General features: G+C 46.5%; 1 protein-coding gene and 1 long non-coding RNA gene across 5 annotated transcripts in view; one reads left to right on the top strand and one right to left on the bottom strand.

Annotated features, from left to right (window-relative positions):
• Positions 1 to 18,229, bottom strand: part of LOC102548080 (uncharacterized) — a 67,176-nt gene that overhangs the window by 3,313 nt on the left and 45,634 nt on the right. Inside the window, exons 3-4 of the long non-coding RNA XR_015686116.1 lie at positions 16,732 to 16,868; positions 4,118 to 4,277 (exon numbers count right to left, since the gene is read on the bottom strand). This is a non-coding gene — a long non-coding RNA (uncharacterized LOC102548080). The remainder of the gene's footprint in view (positions 1 to 4,117; positions 4,278 to 16,731; positions 16,869 to 18,229) is intronic.
• Positions 1 to 18,229, top strand: part of Srgap3 (SLIT-ROBO Rho GTPase activating protein 3) — a 233,264-nt gene that overhangs the window by 183,586 nt on the left and 31,449 nt on the right. For 2 of the 4 annotated variants that reach the window (XM_087658875.1, NM_001191975.2), the window contains 4 exon segments: positions 612 to 696; positions 6,635 to 6,662; positions 11,762 to 11,864; positions 16,750 to 16,810. In XM_087658875.1, coding sequence (XP_087515001.1) covers positions 612 to 696; positions 6,635 to 6,662; positions 11,762 to 11,864; positions 16,750 to 16,810 — 277 coding nt within the window. 4 annotated transcript variants of the gene reach the window in all.

Raw genomic sequence — 18,229 nt, 5'->3', positions numbered from 1 at the left:
GTTGTCTATTCCTTGTCACTGTTCCTCAGCACATGAAATTTGACAAGGACAGTGACCTAGGAGGTAGCCAGAACTCATCCTGGCCCCACTCTTGACTTTCTGTGGCACTTGGGGCAAAGCACTCTGTACACCCATTCTTATCTCATCCGACCCGAAGGTCATTCTCCCCAGTGTAGTGATGGGAGAATCCGTCTATTAGAAGGTTTCTTAGTGGCCTGCACAGCCCTTCCTCATGTGGAAGAAAGACTCATCTTTGGCTCTGCTCTCTTCCTTATTGCTCTGGTCCAGAAGCATAGTGGAGTTCCGGTGACCAGAGGGGCCTTTCACCTTGTGCTGCCCATGGTCTTCACTGTAGAATTGGCTGCCACCACTACCATAGTCTCCTGCCTCTTGTGTGCACAACCCAATCTACAAGACCTGGGGATCCCTAAGAATTAGCCACTTGGAAGAGCTTAAAGCAGGGACAGAGGCCTACCTGTTCCCATGCCAAGTCCCTGGATAGCCTGATATCTCTTTGCTTTCCCTGTCAGGGAGATGAGTTGTAGAGTCAGAGACCTTGTCATCACTTGGCTGTGTGGCCTTTAACTTCCTTATGCCCATGTGTCTTACAGAAATTTAAAGAATATGTGAATGGCAGTAACCTCATCACCAAGCTGCAAGCCAAGCATGACTTACTCAAGCAGACCCTGGGTGAAGGTGAGTTGGGTGATAGAGTGACCAAGAGGGACTACTGTATGGCCTAGAGCTTCTGAGCCACCTCAGCTCAAGGCATCCAGCAGGGAAAGACCTGATGCTGGACTCTTGTGTTTTCACTAGGCAGGCTGAAAAACCACCTTGGTACAGGACCTGACATGGGTCCTGTGTGGTTGCAAGAAAGGGCAAGACCAAGAGGTAGATGGGTTCCCATAAGTAGGAGGTGGGATTCCTACTTACTTGGTTCTACACACACACACACACACACACACACACACACACACACACACACACACACACACACACACACACACGTCACTCCCCACTCCCTGACCCACACTCTACCTTCTCTTTGCTTTCCTAGGTTCTGACTATATAGACCAGCGCGATTTTAACTTTATAATCCCCTTGCCTCAGGCCTGCAAAGTACTAGGGTTTCAAGTGTGGAGGAGTTAGCTGCAGTGAGCTCTCCTTTCATCTGTTCAATTTTGCCAGCCTGACCTCTCAATGTTGAGAGGGGCAAGTCAATGTGACGTGGTGACTACTAGTGTTTCGAAATTCAGAATCCCTAGGTTTAGAAACCCAAGTACTTTTTTTTTAAATCTAAGGTCCTGGTTGGATCCTGGGTCTGTGGGAGAGGAGGGTTTCTGTTCCTTGTCCCCTCTGAGTGCCAACCCATTGCTGTCCTTGTCTGCATGGCTTTAATGTGATCATAATGTTCATCTGGCATGGCTCCTGGTCCATTTGGTCTTCCAGGTTTTATTAATTATGACTCACACTGAGATTGTCATGGGTTCCACTTAGATCCAACACAGCGCAAGCACCAGGTCAATGCAGATGTCAAAATTTTTTTGTAATTAAGTTGCAACTGATTGATCAGGGCCATTGATCCGACTCTGGAGCTGAACTACTGCCCTGAAGAAACACTGGAGAGCACATTTTAAGGATGAAGCCATGAAGCAAAGAGGAGTAGGGAGGACTGTAGTATCAGCTAATCATATTTAGACATAAGGTGTTGAGCAAAGGAATTTCCATCGATCAGGGTAGGAGTTGGTTCCTAGGCTTGGGAACATAAACTCAGTTTGGCCCTGGCAGCAAGATGGAGAAGCTGTCCTTGAGATGTCTAGACTCAGACAGCTGTTCCCTTACAAGTTGTCCCTGACATGTCTGGACTCAGACAACTGTTTCCTTATAATAGAAGCTCTTCAGCTATTGGGAAGTCCACAGCTCCCCTTGGACCTGGGACCTTGAAGTTACTTTTTCCCTGTGATTAAATAGAATCTAAAACTGAAATGGTAATATTTAGAGGAAGTTTCTTTTGCTTGCTCCCAATGAGATGTGACCTGTGAAGTCTCCTTTCTGAGTTTTGAGCTGGTTGGCAAGAGTAGCTCTGAGAAAATGATGCTTCAGAATAGAGGAACAGCCAAGAGTCATCTAGAAGCCCCACGATGTGTTGTTTAGCAAGTCACCCACAGGGAAGCCCAGTGTGCTCCCTTTGACAATAGGGACAGAGCTTAGCAAACTGGTCAGTTCTAGGGAAGTTTTTCTTTGTCTAAATGAATATTTTGTTTAGAATGGGTTTTAGTTTCCATAAAAGTTGAAAAAATAGTAGAGTTCTCATAAGGTCCATCCTCGATTCCCCTTTATTAACATCTTATATTAGTATGGTATGTCATAATTAATGCTATTAATAAGCTTTTGAGACGGGATCTTATGTAGCCCAGGCTGGCCTCAAACTTGATATTTAACCTTGAATTCAAGGATAGCCATGAATTTTTAATCCTTCTGCCTCCGCAGAGCTCTCCAAGCCTGTGCCACCATGTCTGTCTTTGATACACTATAATAAAGTCAATAAAGCACTGAACTACTGAAAAAAAAAAAAGACAAACTGAGTAAGTTCACACCAAAGTGCTGTTCATGTTGCATATCTGTGATCTAATAAAGGCATGTTGTACATTCTTAGGGCATTGAGTGAGGCAACCAGAATTTGGGCTGAGCAGGGCAGACAGAGCTCACCAAATCCACTCTTCTACATTCCTGATCTGTGTTCGCTTTGGTGAGATGGGAATTCACTATGAAGCTTTGGCTGGCTTGGAGCTTGCTGTGTAGACCAGGCTAGACTGACACTCACAGAGGTCCACCTGCCTCTGCCTCCTTAGTGCTGGTGTTAAAGGGGCACTACCAGGTCCATTCTTCTACACTTTAATCCCTGAGTCCCCTCAGCTCTGACTGAGCAGTTTGGATCTTTACTCTGAAGATCGGTGTCTAAGTGCAGAGTTAGTGTGTGGTTATGCCTCATCACCGCTCCTGCCATCACAGCTATTCACGTTGCCAGAGATGAAATGAAAAGGTTAAAAAACAATGAGAGGGGCTGGAGAGGTGGCTCAGAGGTTAAGGGCACTGACAGCTCTCCTGGAGGTCCTGAGTTCAATTCCCAGCAACCACGTGATGGCTCACAACCATCTGCAATGGGATCTGGTGCCTTCTTCTGGTGTGTCTGAAGACAGAGACAGTGTACTCATGTACATTAAATCAATCAATCAATCAATCAATCAATCAATCTTTTTTTAAAACGAGAAATATAGCCTCCAGGAATACTCAAAAGGATTCAAGCTGGGTTTGTTGTCATTTTGGGGGTGTTGTTTGTTTGTTTTTATGATGTCACATGCCTCCATTTCTCCAAAGCACCCCTTTGGCAACGTGACTCAAGGAACCTGTCAGAAGAAGCACAAATCCTTTCAGGTCACTTTCATTTACAAGCAAATGTTTTCCATGTAAAGACAGGGTTCCTCTTTGTAGCCTTGACTGTCCTGGAACTCACTCTGTAGACCAGGCTGGGCTTGAACTCAGAGATCCCCATTCCTCTGACTCTCGAGTGCTAGGATTAAAGGTGTGCGCCACCACGCCCAGCCAACCAGCAAACTTTTAAAAGGCTGCTAGGTGCCCCTCACATTGGCATTGCTGTTTTTGGGAGCACACATTCCCAGTGCACATTAGCTGTGTGGTAGTGTCATTTCATTGTCCAGAGAATTTGGTTTGTTGTTATCCTCGAGTCTTTCACCTGTGACCTCCCTGTCATTCTGGGCACGAGTGTTCTGTTAAGTTCCTACCTGTGTTCCTACCTGGGATCCTAGCACACTTGTTCTTTGCTGAAGTCATTAAGTATGTGTAGTTTACTGTCTGTACCAGAATGGAACATAGCTTAGTCAGACCCAAGCCTTACAGCCCATCATAAAACTAGAGGCCCTGGGTTCTATCCCCAGAGTGGCATAAAAACCTAGCCAATGGCAGGTGGAGGCAGGGGGATCCAAAGTTCAAAGTCGTCCTCTATTGCATAATGAATTTGAGGTGATTCTGAGCTATGTGAGACACTCCCCACAACAACAACAAAACAAGCAACACAAACAAACAACATAAAACAAACCTCATACGACGAATATTGAGTCAGATTCTTGTCTAGAGCTCTGTCTCCGAGGTGAAGGTCGTGGGCGACACTGGCTGCTGAACACTTGAAGCATGGATTGACCCGTGATTGTGTTCATTGAGACGAACAGAATGAACACCAGGACCTGAAGCAAAGGCTCCTGGGGAAGAGATTATAAAGTGTCTTGCTTGATGTTGATAATCTATCTACATATAGAAATGACAATATTTGTAAGTTGGGTTAAATAGGATAAAATTTAACCCATCAAGCACTGAATTTACCTTGCCTGTTTTGCTTTGCTGTCTTGCCACTTGGCTTCTAGAACTTGTTACAGCACTTTGAGCAGCATGGACCTGAGGGAGTTCTAGTGGGGAGTTTCATTCATTTGGGAAACGGGGCCAGAGATCATCATAGGCTATTTGACTTGCTCTCTACCTTTTATTTTGAGAATCTCTCATAGAACCTGGAGCTTATTGATCATTAGGTTGGCTCATGAGTCCCCAGATTCCATAACCCAGTGCCAGGGTTCCAGATATATGCTGTCACACCTAGCTTTTATTAAATGGGTGCTAGGAATCTGATCTCAGGTCCCCATGTTTTTGCAACAAGCACTTTTACCAACTCGGACATCTCCCAGTCTTTCAGAGTTTAAGAACAGACATGGTGGTACACCCCTGGAAAGTGGGCATAGGATCAGGAGTCCAGGCCAGTCACAGCTATATAGTGAGATTGAGGCTAGCCTGGGCTATATGAGACCCTGTTCTTTCGCACCTGTCTAGGTGAACAGATGTGACAATAATGACAATAGGTGGCAGTAAACTGGTGAAATTGCATTTTAAGACAGTGCCAGTGATAAGTGTATATAGAAAGAAGGGAAACAGAGGAGCTGTGAGGAGACCCTTGTCTACACAGGTGGAGTAAACTCTATTCTACATCCTCCTTTTCAGCCGGGATGCAAAAGGCTGACTTGCAAGAGGCAGCTTCAAAAGGGTCGTGGGCAAGACAAACCCAGCAAACAAAGGCCAACATGGGGACCTAGCAGAGAAATCTGTGGCAAATGCATCATGGCCAAAGGAGTAAGGAGTCTTTGTACATGTAAAGGTAGTTTGCAGGGTCCCCTGGGAACTTGAATAGTTTATGGATATAGGGAATGAGACATATTAATTCCATATGTGACAGGGGCCTCTAGAAAGCAAGAGAAAGATGTGACATGCTCGAGCTAAAACTATTTCTTTCACTGTTGAGTTGTGATATATCTTAGTGAAATAGGAGCTGCACTTAAAAAGCAAGGCCTGCAGTTAGAGATGGTAGGAGCCTGAGGCAGGATGGCGGTGTTGAAATAGAGGGAAATGGGCCATTGAGGTTAAGAAGGAAAGAGAACTTTAAAGAGCCTTTCTCTGACTTTCAACTTTAGTGGCTAGGTGGTGGTTCACTTACAGAAATGTTGAAGACTTGGGCAGGAATAGTTTGAGGACATGGGAAGAGCATCTTGGGGAACACAGTTTGAGATCCTTGGAGGGCAGTATTGTGTAACTCACCCTCTATAGAGAAACCACAGCAGAACAAAGGATAGGACCAAAGACCAACTTGGTGAAATGATAGATTTTATTGGTGTTACAGGAATATGGGTGAGGGGTTACTTATAGGAGCAGAAATGGCTCAGACAGTTGCCTCGCCAAGACCTATGCCAGCTCCAGTGACAGCTCACAAAGTGGGAACCTGGAGTATACTGCACAGCCTGCAGGCAGCTCAACGGGGTTAGAGTGTCTTTTCCAAGTGATTCAGTTGATGGAAACCTCTTCTGGTTTAGATCTATAAAGCTCTGCTGGTTTCTGCCTCTTCCAGACTGGTCTAGCCTCAATCAAATCTCTGTAGCTTGGTTTCCAATCTAAGAGGGACTCAGCTTTTGTTTACTCTAGCAAGGAGGGCCCTGGCAAATCTGTTCAGTTTTAGGGACTTCCTGAAACTATTTCAAGCTGTTTGCCTTCCTGCTTAAGGAGCTTCCTTGTGGGGTGGAATGTTTCAAACTCAGAGGAAACTGTTACACAACAGGTAGTTATTGACAAGTGGGTAAGGAAACTGTGGTCTGTTCACACAGTGGAATATTACTCAATCATAAAAATAAATGAACTAATGAATCATGCTGTATGGATGAATCTCAGACAAATTATGGTAAGCTAAAGAAGAAAGATTCAGGAGAGAAACTACAAGGAGAGTGATCCTCTTTCTAGGAAATGCCTATCAAACATGCAGGGACAGAAGTTAGCAATTGCCTAGGGCATGGGACAGGATTAGAGATGGGCACATGGGATCTTTTTGTTGTTTTTGTTTTAAGGGAAGGAACACTCTCAGCTTAAAACAACAACCAAGGGGTTGAGGATTTAGCTCAGTGGTAGAGCACTTGCCTAGCAAGCGCAAGGCCCTGGGTTCGATCCCCAGCTCCGGAAAAAAAAAAAAAAAACAACAACAACCAAAGCCAATTAAATATCAACATGCAATTTTGTTTTCTTTCCCCAGGGGAGAGAGCAGAGTGCGGCACAACCAGGTGAGAGCTGGGGAATCTATGTCCTTTGTAATGGCTGCCTGACGTCTGAGAGGATGAGGTGGGAGGGTGGGTGGATGTGTAGGGTGAAGATAATCTGTTGGGAGCTAGGGAAACAGGACAGTCTTCACCTTTGGGGCGATGGGGGTGATGGGAGAGGGTACAGTGGCTCCTGAGGCTGCATTGCTTGTTCTCGCTTTAGACTGGCAAAGCCACGCTCCTGCAGGCTGGCCACAGGGAGGGAGCTTTCATAGCTGCTGAGGGGTGGTGGAAGATAGTTGATTCCAGGGTGGCTAAAGGTGCTAGCAGAGGCCTCAGGCTATAGAGTGGCTGTGTTCTTCGCTTGGATGTTACATGGTCACTGCTCAAACTATTCTATAGGTGCTCCAGGTCCAGGCTGGGTCCTCAGTGGCTAAGGCTTTGGGGTTGGCTGATACTGTGCACAGATGGCCAACGTGCATGCTGCTTACACATGGACGAGTGCCCAGATTACCTCCCACCCTAACCCCCTGCACTGCCCATCTTACTTTGGCTTGAAGTTTAGTGGGAACTTGGATGCACTGGCTAGGCCAGTAATAGAGGCAACCCATGCTTCCTCCTGGCTCCTTCCGCATCTCCCTTTGTGCTTTTCCTGAGCACACCAGAGCCAGTGGACACTTTCACTCAGCAGCCTTCAGCCTTTCATAGGCATTAGATGCCTAAGCCGCCAGCACTGCCCTGGTGTCTGGACTTTCAACAGGAATCTAGCAGTGGCCCAGAGGTCTGCCCTCTATTATGCATGGCAGTCGGTAGCTACATCTTACCTCATTTTGAGACAGGGTGGGGGGTCTAAGTGACCTAGTGACTCTTTCCTTCCAAACCAGTTCTTTCCAATGGCTCAGAGTCCTGAAAAGCTGTCCTAGTTGGCAAGAGCAAAGATGACCCTTGAACTCTTCCCGCTCCTGGGGAAGCGAGTGGGCTTGGAAAAGGCTCAGGAAGCTGTGGGGTTTAAGTACGTTGGACCTGGAGATTTAGGGCTCTCCAGGAATCCAGCTGTTCATTTGGGCCCAGGCAGTTTGGAAACGGTGAGATGACTTGCAGGCAAGGAACCCCCCCACGTGTGGCACAGCAGTTGTTCAGGTCACTTTTGAAGAGCCCAAGTTTGTTACTCTTTTATTTTTCTGGTAAGAGAATATTACTATAATTCTCTTTATACCTGCTTTATACCAAAGTGGGATGAATCGGACCCTGGCCCCTGCCCCCTAATCTGAAAAATGCAGGCAGGAGGTTGCTCCAGCTGGCTATGGGGTCAGGGTGGAGAAGAGACTTAATGTCTCCCCTGGCCAGGTCTCAGGCTCCACCCAACCCCAACAAAGCCCAGGAGACAGACAGACAGGTAGGTAGATAGGTAGGTAGGTAGGTAGGTAGGTAGGTAGATAGATAGATAGATAGGTAGATAGATGGACAGACAGGCAGACAGATTTTGTTTTCATAATATAAACCTGGTGCTAATACATGCCTTTAATTCCAGCACTCAGGAGGCAGAGGTAGACAGATATCTGAATCAGAGGCCAGCCTGATCTACCGAAATAGTTCCAGGAAAGTCTGAGCTACACAGAAAAACCATATATATCTCCCTCTGAAAATCCTCTTCCACATTTGCTTTGGCCTAGGGCTTGGGAACTTGAAGTTCAGATGACTAGACCTCCCACTTAGGCCTCCTGTCCCAAATTTCAGACTTAGTCAGAGATTTCCTGGCTCATTATTAAGCTTGTGGACCTCAGTGTCAACCTGAAAGTGGTTTTCAAATGAGTCCCAGCGGCCCCGGGTGATCTGTCTCCGTACCTTGGCTGTGTCAACTATAGAGTCTCACAGTCAGAGCCATCTGGGATTATCACCAGAGCAGGTTCCTTCAGCCAAATTGCTCTTGCCCTTGTCTAGTTGGCCCCTTTCTCACAGTTAAAGCCAGATTTGTGAACGGCCTCAATTCGCCATAGCCCTGCAGTTCTCGTAGCTGTTCAGCAGTCCCTATAGGCAGACCAGATGTGCTAATGTACTTTGAAGACTTGCTTAAAAATAAAGAAAGAAAAACAAGGCAAAGCGAGATGCAAACACCAGTATTTAATCATTGTGATTTGAAGGGAGGTCAGCCTCCTTAAGCAGGTTAACAAGAGGCCCTAGTCCTGATGAGAAGGGAGATAGTTGATGTTGCGACCAATCAGATGCAGCTTGGTATATATCCAATTTCAGTCAGCTTCCAAGAATCCACAAGCCCTTGAACATCAGTGTTGCCACCATTTTGAATACTGACACCCACATCTGTTGGGCTGTTTGGGGAAATTCTTAATCTCTTGCTTTTTGTCACAGACTAATTCTGAGGCCACAACCGTGTTGCCAGTGTATGCTAATTTTCATCCCTGCTGAAAGGCAGAGAGGGGCCATTGTCTCTGGTTTCCTTCTCTCCCCTCTGGTTTTCTCCTGTTTTCCCTTCTCTCTCTCCCTTTTTTTTGTTTTGTTTTGTTTTTTTGTTTTGTTTTTGCTCTGCAACTGAGCAGCAGAAGAGATGGAAGGCTTAGGCTGCCCCACTTTCCTTGGCTGAGCTGTCCCCCTGCTCCCCACTTTGTGCCCCACCCAGCATTCCAGTAAGTTGATACAGATTTGGTGTCATTCAAAGTTGGGATAGCTACGTTTCCTTGTCAGAGATTCCAGGCAGTACCCAGTGCACCATGGGTCGGGGAAAGAGGACTCCATGTTCTTTTACATTCTGAATTTGGCAGGGAAGATGGGGGAGTGTATCCATCTCACATTTATTTTCTTTTATTCTACTTTGCAAAAAATTAAAAAGCAAACTCCAGAAACGTTTCCGAGTTCTTTTCTGAAAACACTCCAACTGGATGCCCTAGAGCTTTTGATTCTGTCTTTTTGTTACCAAGATCTCCATTCTTGCCGGCCACGAGAGCTGGATAACAGCTCTCTCTACTTCATGTGGGTGCTGGAGCCTTGAGTAGGAAAAACTTCATTCAACTCTCAGCTCTTGATAGATCCCATCTGTGTGGCCGTTGACAGATTTCTTAATTTCTTGTGGGCTCCTTTGCCTCCCACGCTTGTGAGGAGGTTAATCCTGCAGACCCCAGAGCCCAACGTTCGACCAAAACACAATTGGTAGCATCGTGGGGGTTTTTTGGCTTTTACATTTGAGCATTCAAAAGCAGAGAGTCACTATATGAGAGTCCCCACTCCCTGTTTTCACACATTCTCAAAAAAGATACAGTATTTTATTTTTACAAACGGAAATGACATGGACTTAGCTAACCAAATTCACATAGATCCAAGATGGGCTGGAGATAATCTTGCCTGTTGTTGTTTCTCTTCGGAATTTCGGTTGTGTCGTTCTTTTGGTGCCCTTAATCGGATAGCATGCTGTTTGGACTCATTTGTTCCTTTGCCCATTTGCCCATGCATGTCCTGGAGTTAGCAGCCTTTGCTCAACACTTAAAAACATCCAGGAGGACTTGGCTAGAGTGTCCTGTATGGCTGGACTGCCGAAGGACATGGGCACAGTAAGCCCAAGGGAGAGAGGCAGCGCAAGCCTCTTCATGTTGATTGGTTCCCCAGTCTGTATGAGTCTTGCCTGTGTGGGCTGAGGATATACCTTAGTTTTGGTAGAATGCTTGCTTAGCATGCATGACCATGAGTTCCACTGCTAACAGCACATTAAACCCAGTGTGGAAGTGCATGCCTATAACCCCAGCACTGAGGGGATGGAGGCAGGAGGCAGGAGTATGAGGTCAGACTCAGCTACATAGCAAGTTTGAGGCCACCCTGGACTATATAAGATCCCTTCTCAGAAACAAACAGAAGGTTCTTGCCTATACACAGATATCAATCAAGACATGGGGAAGGGGCGAGCCTTTGCTTCTCATATATGCCCATTACCTGCCTGGCTGAATATACACTCATTGTTCCCATGGTTTGAACCAAACCATTTGAAAATAAGCTGCCTCGTTTGGGAAGCTGCTTCCTCTGAACATCCCAAAATCTCTCTCCTAATGCTGAAGGCCCCCAGCATTGAGTTAGGCCGGTTTGTGTAAGAAAATGAGCAGATAAGCCAATCCAGGCCTATGCATGGCAAGCAATTCTGGACACGGGTCTGGTGTCTGTGGCCATTTCATTGTTCCTGGTGGACTGTGGTATAAGGATTCCCCTCCCTGTGGAGAGAACACAGAGAATGGAGATCCGAAAGCAAAGCAAGACACTTTCAACCTGACTCCTGTCGTGGACTAACGGGGCAGAAGAGTGCAGCTAGAAATGACGGCGGCAAGACGTCCTGGCACCATGCCCATGACTTGAAACTTAAAAGACAACCAAACGACAAACAAACAAAAACAAACTGGACTTGAGGGGAAGTGGGTAGAGGTGGGTCTGACTCGCTGTTCTTTTTCTCTGAGCTTAGTTTCTGTAGAACAGAGCCACGTGTAATAGGAAGACACTAGGTTAAATATGGTGGTGATGGGTTTGACAGTGCTGTGATCCAAAATGTGCTTGACTGATGAGTGGGATAATAGCATTCCAGGCCACCTACGGATCCTAAAGAAGGTGCAGCTTGAATCCTGGCATCTGTCTGGCTCTCAGAGCCATGCAGCAAAGATGAGTCATATGCCTTTGAAATATCAAGAGGCGTCAGGAAGATAGTGCCCTCAGTACATTGGGAGTTGAGCCTGATTTAAGCCAAAATTATTAAATGAAGCCCCTGGATTATGTTTGAAAGTCTCTTGCTTTCTTGGGCTACAGATGACACCTTTCTCCCCTCATCCCTCCATCTGATCTGCAGGATGCCAGCCTCTGGTTGGCATTGCAGGGGCTACTTGTATATACCCCCCACCCCCCAATGTAGAATGCATTTGTGTTTTGTGAGAGTTGCTCCTGCTTGGCACTGTGGGTAAACTAAGATCGAAAACATCCAGAGGCCTTCAGATGGAACATGGGAAACGAATGTGTTGGGGGCCAGGGGCTCCCCTCTGCATTTTGTGTTCTCCTCCAGTTGTGGGTTTGAAGAGCATCTCTCCCAGCGGTATGTTTATGTTGGTTGCTTTCTTGATTTCTTTTGTTCCATTTTCCCCTAGGCCCCCCTGTCTTCCCCCTAAACCACAGAAAATGAGGAGACCTAGGCCTCTTTCAGTGTATAGCCATAAACTCTTTAACGGCAGTATGGAAGCGTTCATTAAGGTACTTGCTGGGGAGCCCTGGAGTCCGCGAATGAGTCCAAAGTAATGGCAGCCTCTCTTTCCCCTGTTCCTTCCAGCTAACAGCCCTGCCGAACCCTTAGCCAGGCCCCAGGCAGTTTCTCTCCATAGTCACGCTTCTGTGAGGCGGTTTATCAGAGCACGCTGCTTCTGACTAGCGGCCCCTAAGTGGCCACTCATCTCTCTCAGCCATACCGGGAGGGGTCTGATCAGTCACGCAGAAAGAGGTGGAGCCTCAGCACAGTGGTCCCAGCCAGCTGGCCTCCTTGCTGCAGGAGCTGCAGTCCTGACACCGGAAGGGCAGTTGAGGAAACTCCACTATTCAGCCTCACCCCCTCCTCCTGCAATAGAACTAATTGAGAACATGGGAAAGTTAGCCCCTGTGAGTTTCCGTACAAGGCAACTACGGTTTGTAGCTACGAGCACAGAAAGCCTCACTTTTCACTAAGAAAAGTTCCTTGCACTTAATTTGGCTTCTTGGTGATTGGTTTGAAAGATGGGAGGAGAGTTGAGGAAGTCCTTGTAAATGCCAGGTTAACCCTTGATTTGGAGCTTAGGTAAGTTCAAAATGCCTCAGCTAAGTGAGCTTACGTTCCCTGTTTTCTTTTATCAATGGGTGGAAGATCAAGCCACCCAGGATCAAACTGCTCAAGGCAGAGATGCTGTTGAGCTGTGTCCTTGGGGAAAGAGGAGGGGAGGTCTTAGCCAGCTTTCTGAAAGCCCCCCTGTAGCTGGTCTTTGCTACTTTGTGGGTTCTTCTTTTCCCCACCCTTTATCCCCCACCCCCAACACTAGATAGGAGAGAAACAAGGATTGGTTGGGGGGGAGACTTTAGGAAAGCCCACGAATCTAATCTCTTTCCTTTTGTTTCTTCTTTGACAACTACTAACAAATCGCAACCAAGCCCCCTGAACAACCACTGACCACCAACCCTGCCTAGTGGAGCTCTAGCGTGTATTTACCCTCTGAAAAGATTCCAAACATCGCACAATCCCAGAAACTAACCATAGATGGCAAAAACCACGCCTCTGCTAGAGCACAAACCAAATCATAGTCAGTCCCTGTGGACAGTCCAAAGCTTCCCCACACCTGAGATTAAGGTGAAAACACATTCTTATAATGTTTCTGGGTTTTTAAAGAAACAAAAATTCCAAAGTCGTCACTACGCCCACCAGGTGCCAATGAGGACAGTTTCTGCAGAGAAGAGGAGTGTGTCAGTCAGGAAAAGGACCGAGTCTTGTGGGAATCACTAGTGATTTTGGAGTTATAGAGGCTGCCCCTCACACCAACTTTCTGTTCTCTGCCCTCCCACCTCAGGCAGGGTACAGCCCAGACCTAGAGGACAGAGAAGGACTCAACCTCAGGGATGGGTGGAGTAGGCAGGACCATCCTAGTTCAAAGAACTACCTCTGCCTATAGACCAAGTCCTCAGAACAGAAACTAGAGAAAGAGAAAGAGGACTTTTCCCTGGACAAGGATAGTGGGAAATACCTTAGAATACTTTAAATGAGAATCCCTCAAGAACTGTGTGACCCATAGGGAGCCACTCAATGGGTCATGGCAGATGGAGGTGTTCCTAAAGAGCGCTTTGCTTCTTCAACACCCCTCTGTCTCCTCCTGTACTCCCTTCTCACTCACCTCTCCTTATTCATCAGTGGTGTCAAACTTCCTCTTAGAATGGATTCCCTGGTCCACTAGAATTAAAATCTCCGTGGAGCTGGAATGGTAATTTTAAGGCAAATCACACAAGCATAAGAACTTGAGTTCAATCCCTACAACCTATGTCCAAAAGCTAGGGATGGTGGCACACACTTGGAATCCTAGCACTAGAGAATCTGATAGATGCCAGTGGCTCCCTCTCAGCCAGCCTAGCTTAATCAGAGAGTTCAAAGTCAAGGTGGCTGCTGCCTGAAGAATGACATGTAAGATTGAACTTTGACCTCCACAAGTATGCTTGCATGCACGAACACACACACACACACACACACACACACACACACACATACACGAACACCCTCCTACTACCATCCCCAGACACATGTAGAAGCTCCAGTTGAAACAGCTTTGTGACACCACTGGAGGTATGAAGTGATAAAAGGAAGTATGGTATAGTGACACTGGTCAACTGGCTCTGAGAAAAATGTCCAAAGAGGAATTGCTCAGCTCTGGTGGAGTGTCAGAGTTCTTGGAAGAATAATAGTCATTTGGTTGGGGAAGAGAAGGTGGATTTGTGAAACACAATAGCCTGTCTCTATGTTCCCTCTGCTCTTATGCCACCTCCAATCACTGATGTTTAACAACTTCAGCTGTGGACCTACTATGAGCAGATTCACAAAATCCCCATAGGGCACAGGTTTACTCTGAAGGATCTTGGATTCCAGAAAGGCAACATCTGTAGTCACTCTTTGACTGCCAAGAGCAGAATTTCAGTTTTTATTCTGCTTCTCATATGGTCTGACCACACAGCAGACTGAGTCCTCAGCTTTGACAATCTAGGCCTATGAAAAGATTTGTGGTCAAACAACCCCACTGTGTGGCTGTGATTATGATGAGAGAAGCTCCAAGTTAATTACAGAGAAGGTTTTTGGAGTTGGACTTACGGACTTCCCGGAGTCTTCCTGAACCAACCCCTTATATAAACAAAAACATCGTGTTTCTCTCCTCAGACTGAAGAAGACTCCATTTATATAAGTCCATGGTAAAACCCAGAAGGTCCACCTGTGGGGTTGGTGGAGAGTCCCCATCTTACTTCTCTGAAGTAAGATTAATCTATTCTGTGAGTTTAGGATAAGCATGGAATGAGCTGATACAAGCATATTTCTAGAACCTTCTGACACTATGTAAGCCAGATCTTAATTAGATTAATTTTAGGACACCATCCCAAGACTCCTCTTGGACCAGGCTATTGCTGAGTTCTAGAAGTCATGTGGGTTTAGCTGACATTGTAGCAACTCAGATCCCAACCATTGAGATGGCAGGACTGGACTTGTCCATGTCCTTTGAACCCCAGGAAGGGTCTTAGTTTTTTAGTCAGCTTGGCCTTTTCACTGAGCTTGGGTGAGACTGTCCACCTACCTTCCACCTAGACCCCAACTCACTGCTCACATGACCAGAAAAATCAGGCAAGATCCCTCAATATGGGAACAAAGGCTTCAGCCACCCTCATGGTCACAAAGGTGTTCCAACTTTCTCTCATCTTCACCCTCCTCAGCTTCTGTGCTCCCAGAGGGTCTCAGAACCAGGGCAACAGTAAGGGGTTGGGAGGGAGAGCAAAGCCATGCTTCCAGTCAGAGAAGATTGTCAAGGTATTAGATGTGTTTGGAGTCTGGAATCTGGTGTGGCCTGCTGGATCCCATCTGAGGAGAATTTGTAAAATAGAACATCTAACCAAGAATGAGGTTTCCAGAGATGAATTCTAGGAGCCTGCTTACAATAGGCAGGAAGGAACCCATCTGTGGGAAGATGGTCTAACCTTGTAGGTCGTCAGGGGACCTTGGCACTGGTGACTCCCTCATGTTCAGAAACTGGGCATGATCCAGGAATGAGGTAGACACACATCTCCTATATATTGATAAGGAACGAAAGAGGCCCTTCCCTGGCATCTGGGAAAGAGGCTAGGCAGTCCATTGGAAGGCTGGCTGGGGACTGCTCAGGAACTCCTAGGAGGTCTGAAGGATGAGGTTGCTCCCCTTGGGCAGGCTGGTGGGCAAATGCCCCAAGACCATTGCTGGCTGCCATTGCGTTTTGGCATTCACGGACTCTGAAGGATCTGCACACTCTAACTGATCTTACTCCTGCATAATCTTTTCTTTTTCTTCTGCTTTGCTGCCTGTTTCTCTTTTTTGTTGTTGTTGTTATCAGAGGAAGAAGAAATGCTCGAACCAGGAACCAGGTATTTACTAGATAGGCCCACAAGCCCCATGCAGCTAGTAGATCCAACACCATCTAGAACAGAGCCCATTTTCTCTGTCGTTTGATGGGCCCATCTCCTATCCTCTCCCCAGATTCAGCATCAGTAGGTGGGGGGTGTGGCAGAGCCAAGAGCCCATCAACTTACTAGCCTTCTAGAGCGGCTACTCATAATATGCCTGTAGCGACAAGAAGGTCACCCAGTTTTAGAACTGTGAAAGAAAATTAACCGTTGCCCAAACTCTAGGAACTATAGACTAATCTATTGAATGTCCTTGTATGTCCTAGGTACAACTATTTAAACTGCATCCAATTCATCCCTTTTGATTGAGGTTAGCCACCAGATGGCCAGTGGCTGATACTGGTATCTTCTAGAACTTCTCCATGTACTATGCTTACTAATAGGCAAAATATGTACCTGGATATTTAAATTGAGACATCGTAAGATTCACCTTCTTAGAGTCCCACAGGGCTTGTAAGAGGCAGCCCTGCTTTACCCAGAGTGTGTTCTCGGTTCTGACACTAGATGCCACTGTAATAGGGAAAGGCATTGATCCTGCCCCTTGGTCCTCAAGCCCTGGGGAAAGGTGCTGAGTTGGGCAAAATAGAGTTGGAGGGAGGCAGATCATCCTTCAAGGTCAGACTCCAGCTGCCTCCACTCACGGGCTTCTGTCTCTCCTGCCCCCAGTGTGCCTGTCAAGCTGAGCCCAGTTCCTTACCAGCTGGGTAAAGAGAGAGAGCATTTCTTTGAATGTATCCTAGCTATGCCTTCTTCCGCACTTAACTGAAGGCTGTATGGTAACTATCCCTGGAGACTAGAGTTAGCAATTCCTTGCTTGTTTTCCTACTAATCACGTGGTACTAATCTTTTGGCTTGACTTGATCATCATGTTTGCAATGTCTTTTGCCCATGGTTGGGTGCCATGCCTGATAAAACTCACATGTTTTTCTTCCTTAAGGATTCAGGACAAGCTATACCACTTGTAGTCGAGAGCTGTATTCGATTCATCAATTTATATGGTAAGCACCATCTCAGTTCAGTGGGTTCAGCTCATTGTGGAACAGGTGCTGGGCCATTCTGCAAGGAAATGATATTCTCAGTCATCTTGGAAGACTCTTGGTAGTCCATGCTCTGCTTCTGGGGGAGTGAAAATGTTCCGGGGAATGAATGGCTGTTATTCCAAACACTGTCTTTGAAGTCTGTGTGCGCATGAGCGCATGGGCATGCGTGTGTGTGTGTGTGTGTGTGTGTGTGTGTGTGTGTGTGTGTGTGTGCCTGCGTGTGTGCGTGTCTGGGGCTTCAGGTCACTGGGGAGCAGCTATGGCATGGTTAACCATGGTGTCACCAGAAGGGCAACTTCTGTTTAAACTGCTCGTTCATCTCCATTTTGGCTGTGGGGAACTCAGGAGTGATGAAGAACAAGGAAATCAACAGTAGAAAAAGAACTTTTAGTTCTTATAGTAAGAACTGGAGTCCTTTAGCACCTCTAGAGGTTACATATAGGATCACTGCTGACCCCCAGGTCCGCAGACTCGAAAGTCCATTGTGTACAATGCTGTGGCTTTTACACATAACACATGTAATCTTCCCATAAAGAACAATCCATGTGGAGACAGATAGCACCAGATCCTATGTAAATGCTAGGCAAATAATCCTATTGTTTGGGGACTAATAAAAATAATCTATACATGTTTAATACAGATGCAGCTTTTTTCCTGAATATTTTCAAGCTGCCTTTAGTTGAGTCACTGAGTGTAGTAGCTCACGGCTAGTAGACTGTATAAATAATTTTTTCATAGTGATGCTGCCATGAAACGAGTTCAAAGGAAGGTAGCTAGTGACATTTGGAGGCAGGCTGCTTGACTAAAGCGAGAAAAGACCCCTGAGGAAGGCAGCCATGCAGCTGGGATGGAGAGAGTGGGGCCTAGCTGGGGTGAGGGAAGGGCAGTGTTCCCCGTGGGTGAAGGATATAAGTCCAGAAGAACAAGAGAAGATCGGGGTGACACAAGTCAACAAAGCCACATTTATGGCATTAGGGAAACTGAGGCAGAAGGATCACCAAGCACCGTAGGCTGGCCTGGGCTACACAGTAAGTTCAAGGTCAGCTTGGGCACATTGTGTCCCAGATTATTTATCCAGGCGCATACCTTCAATATGCAGGACACATGAATAAGTTCTATAAGCTGCTAGTGTCAGCCACTGGCCACCTAGTGGCTAGCCTGATGTGGTAAAGGCTTAAATAAGCACACAAAAAACCCAACAACTAAAGAGTTGAACCGCATTTATTGAGCATGTAGGATGTTCACGCCAAATGTCCACTAAACCCTGACTTTTGAGGGTAGACAATAAATTGCAGTGTGGATGATTGTTCTATCCAAAAGAACTGTGAGGCAGGGCAAGGTGCCCAGGGCTGCAGCAATGTTCACTTGAGAGGCCCT

The sequence above is a fragment of the Rattus norvegicus genome, chromosome 4 (assembly GCF_021556685.1).
Source record: "Rattus norvegicus strain SHRSP/BbbUtx chromosome 4, alternate assembly SHRSP_T2T, whole genome shotgun sequence".
Classification (NCBI taxonomy): Eukaryota; Metazoa; Chordata; class Mammalia; order Rodentia; family Muridae; genus Rattus; species Rattus norvegicus.
Note: the sequence above shows the minus strand (reverse complement) of the source record. Positions and strands in the feature narration are given on the sequence as shown.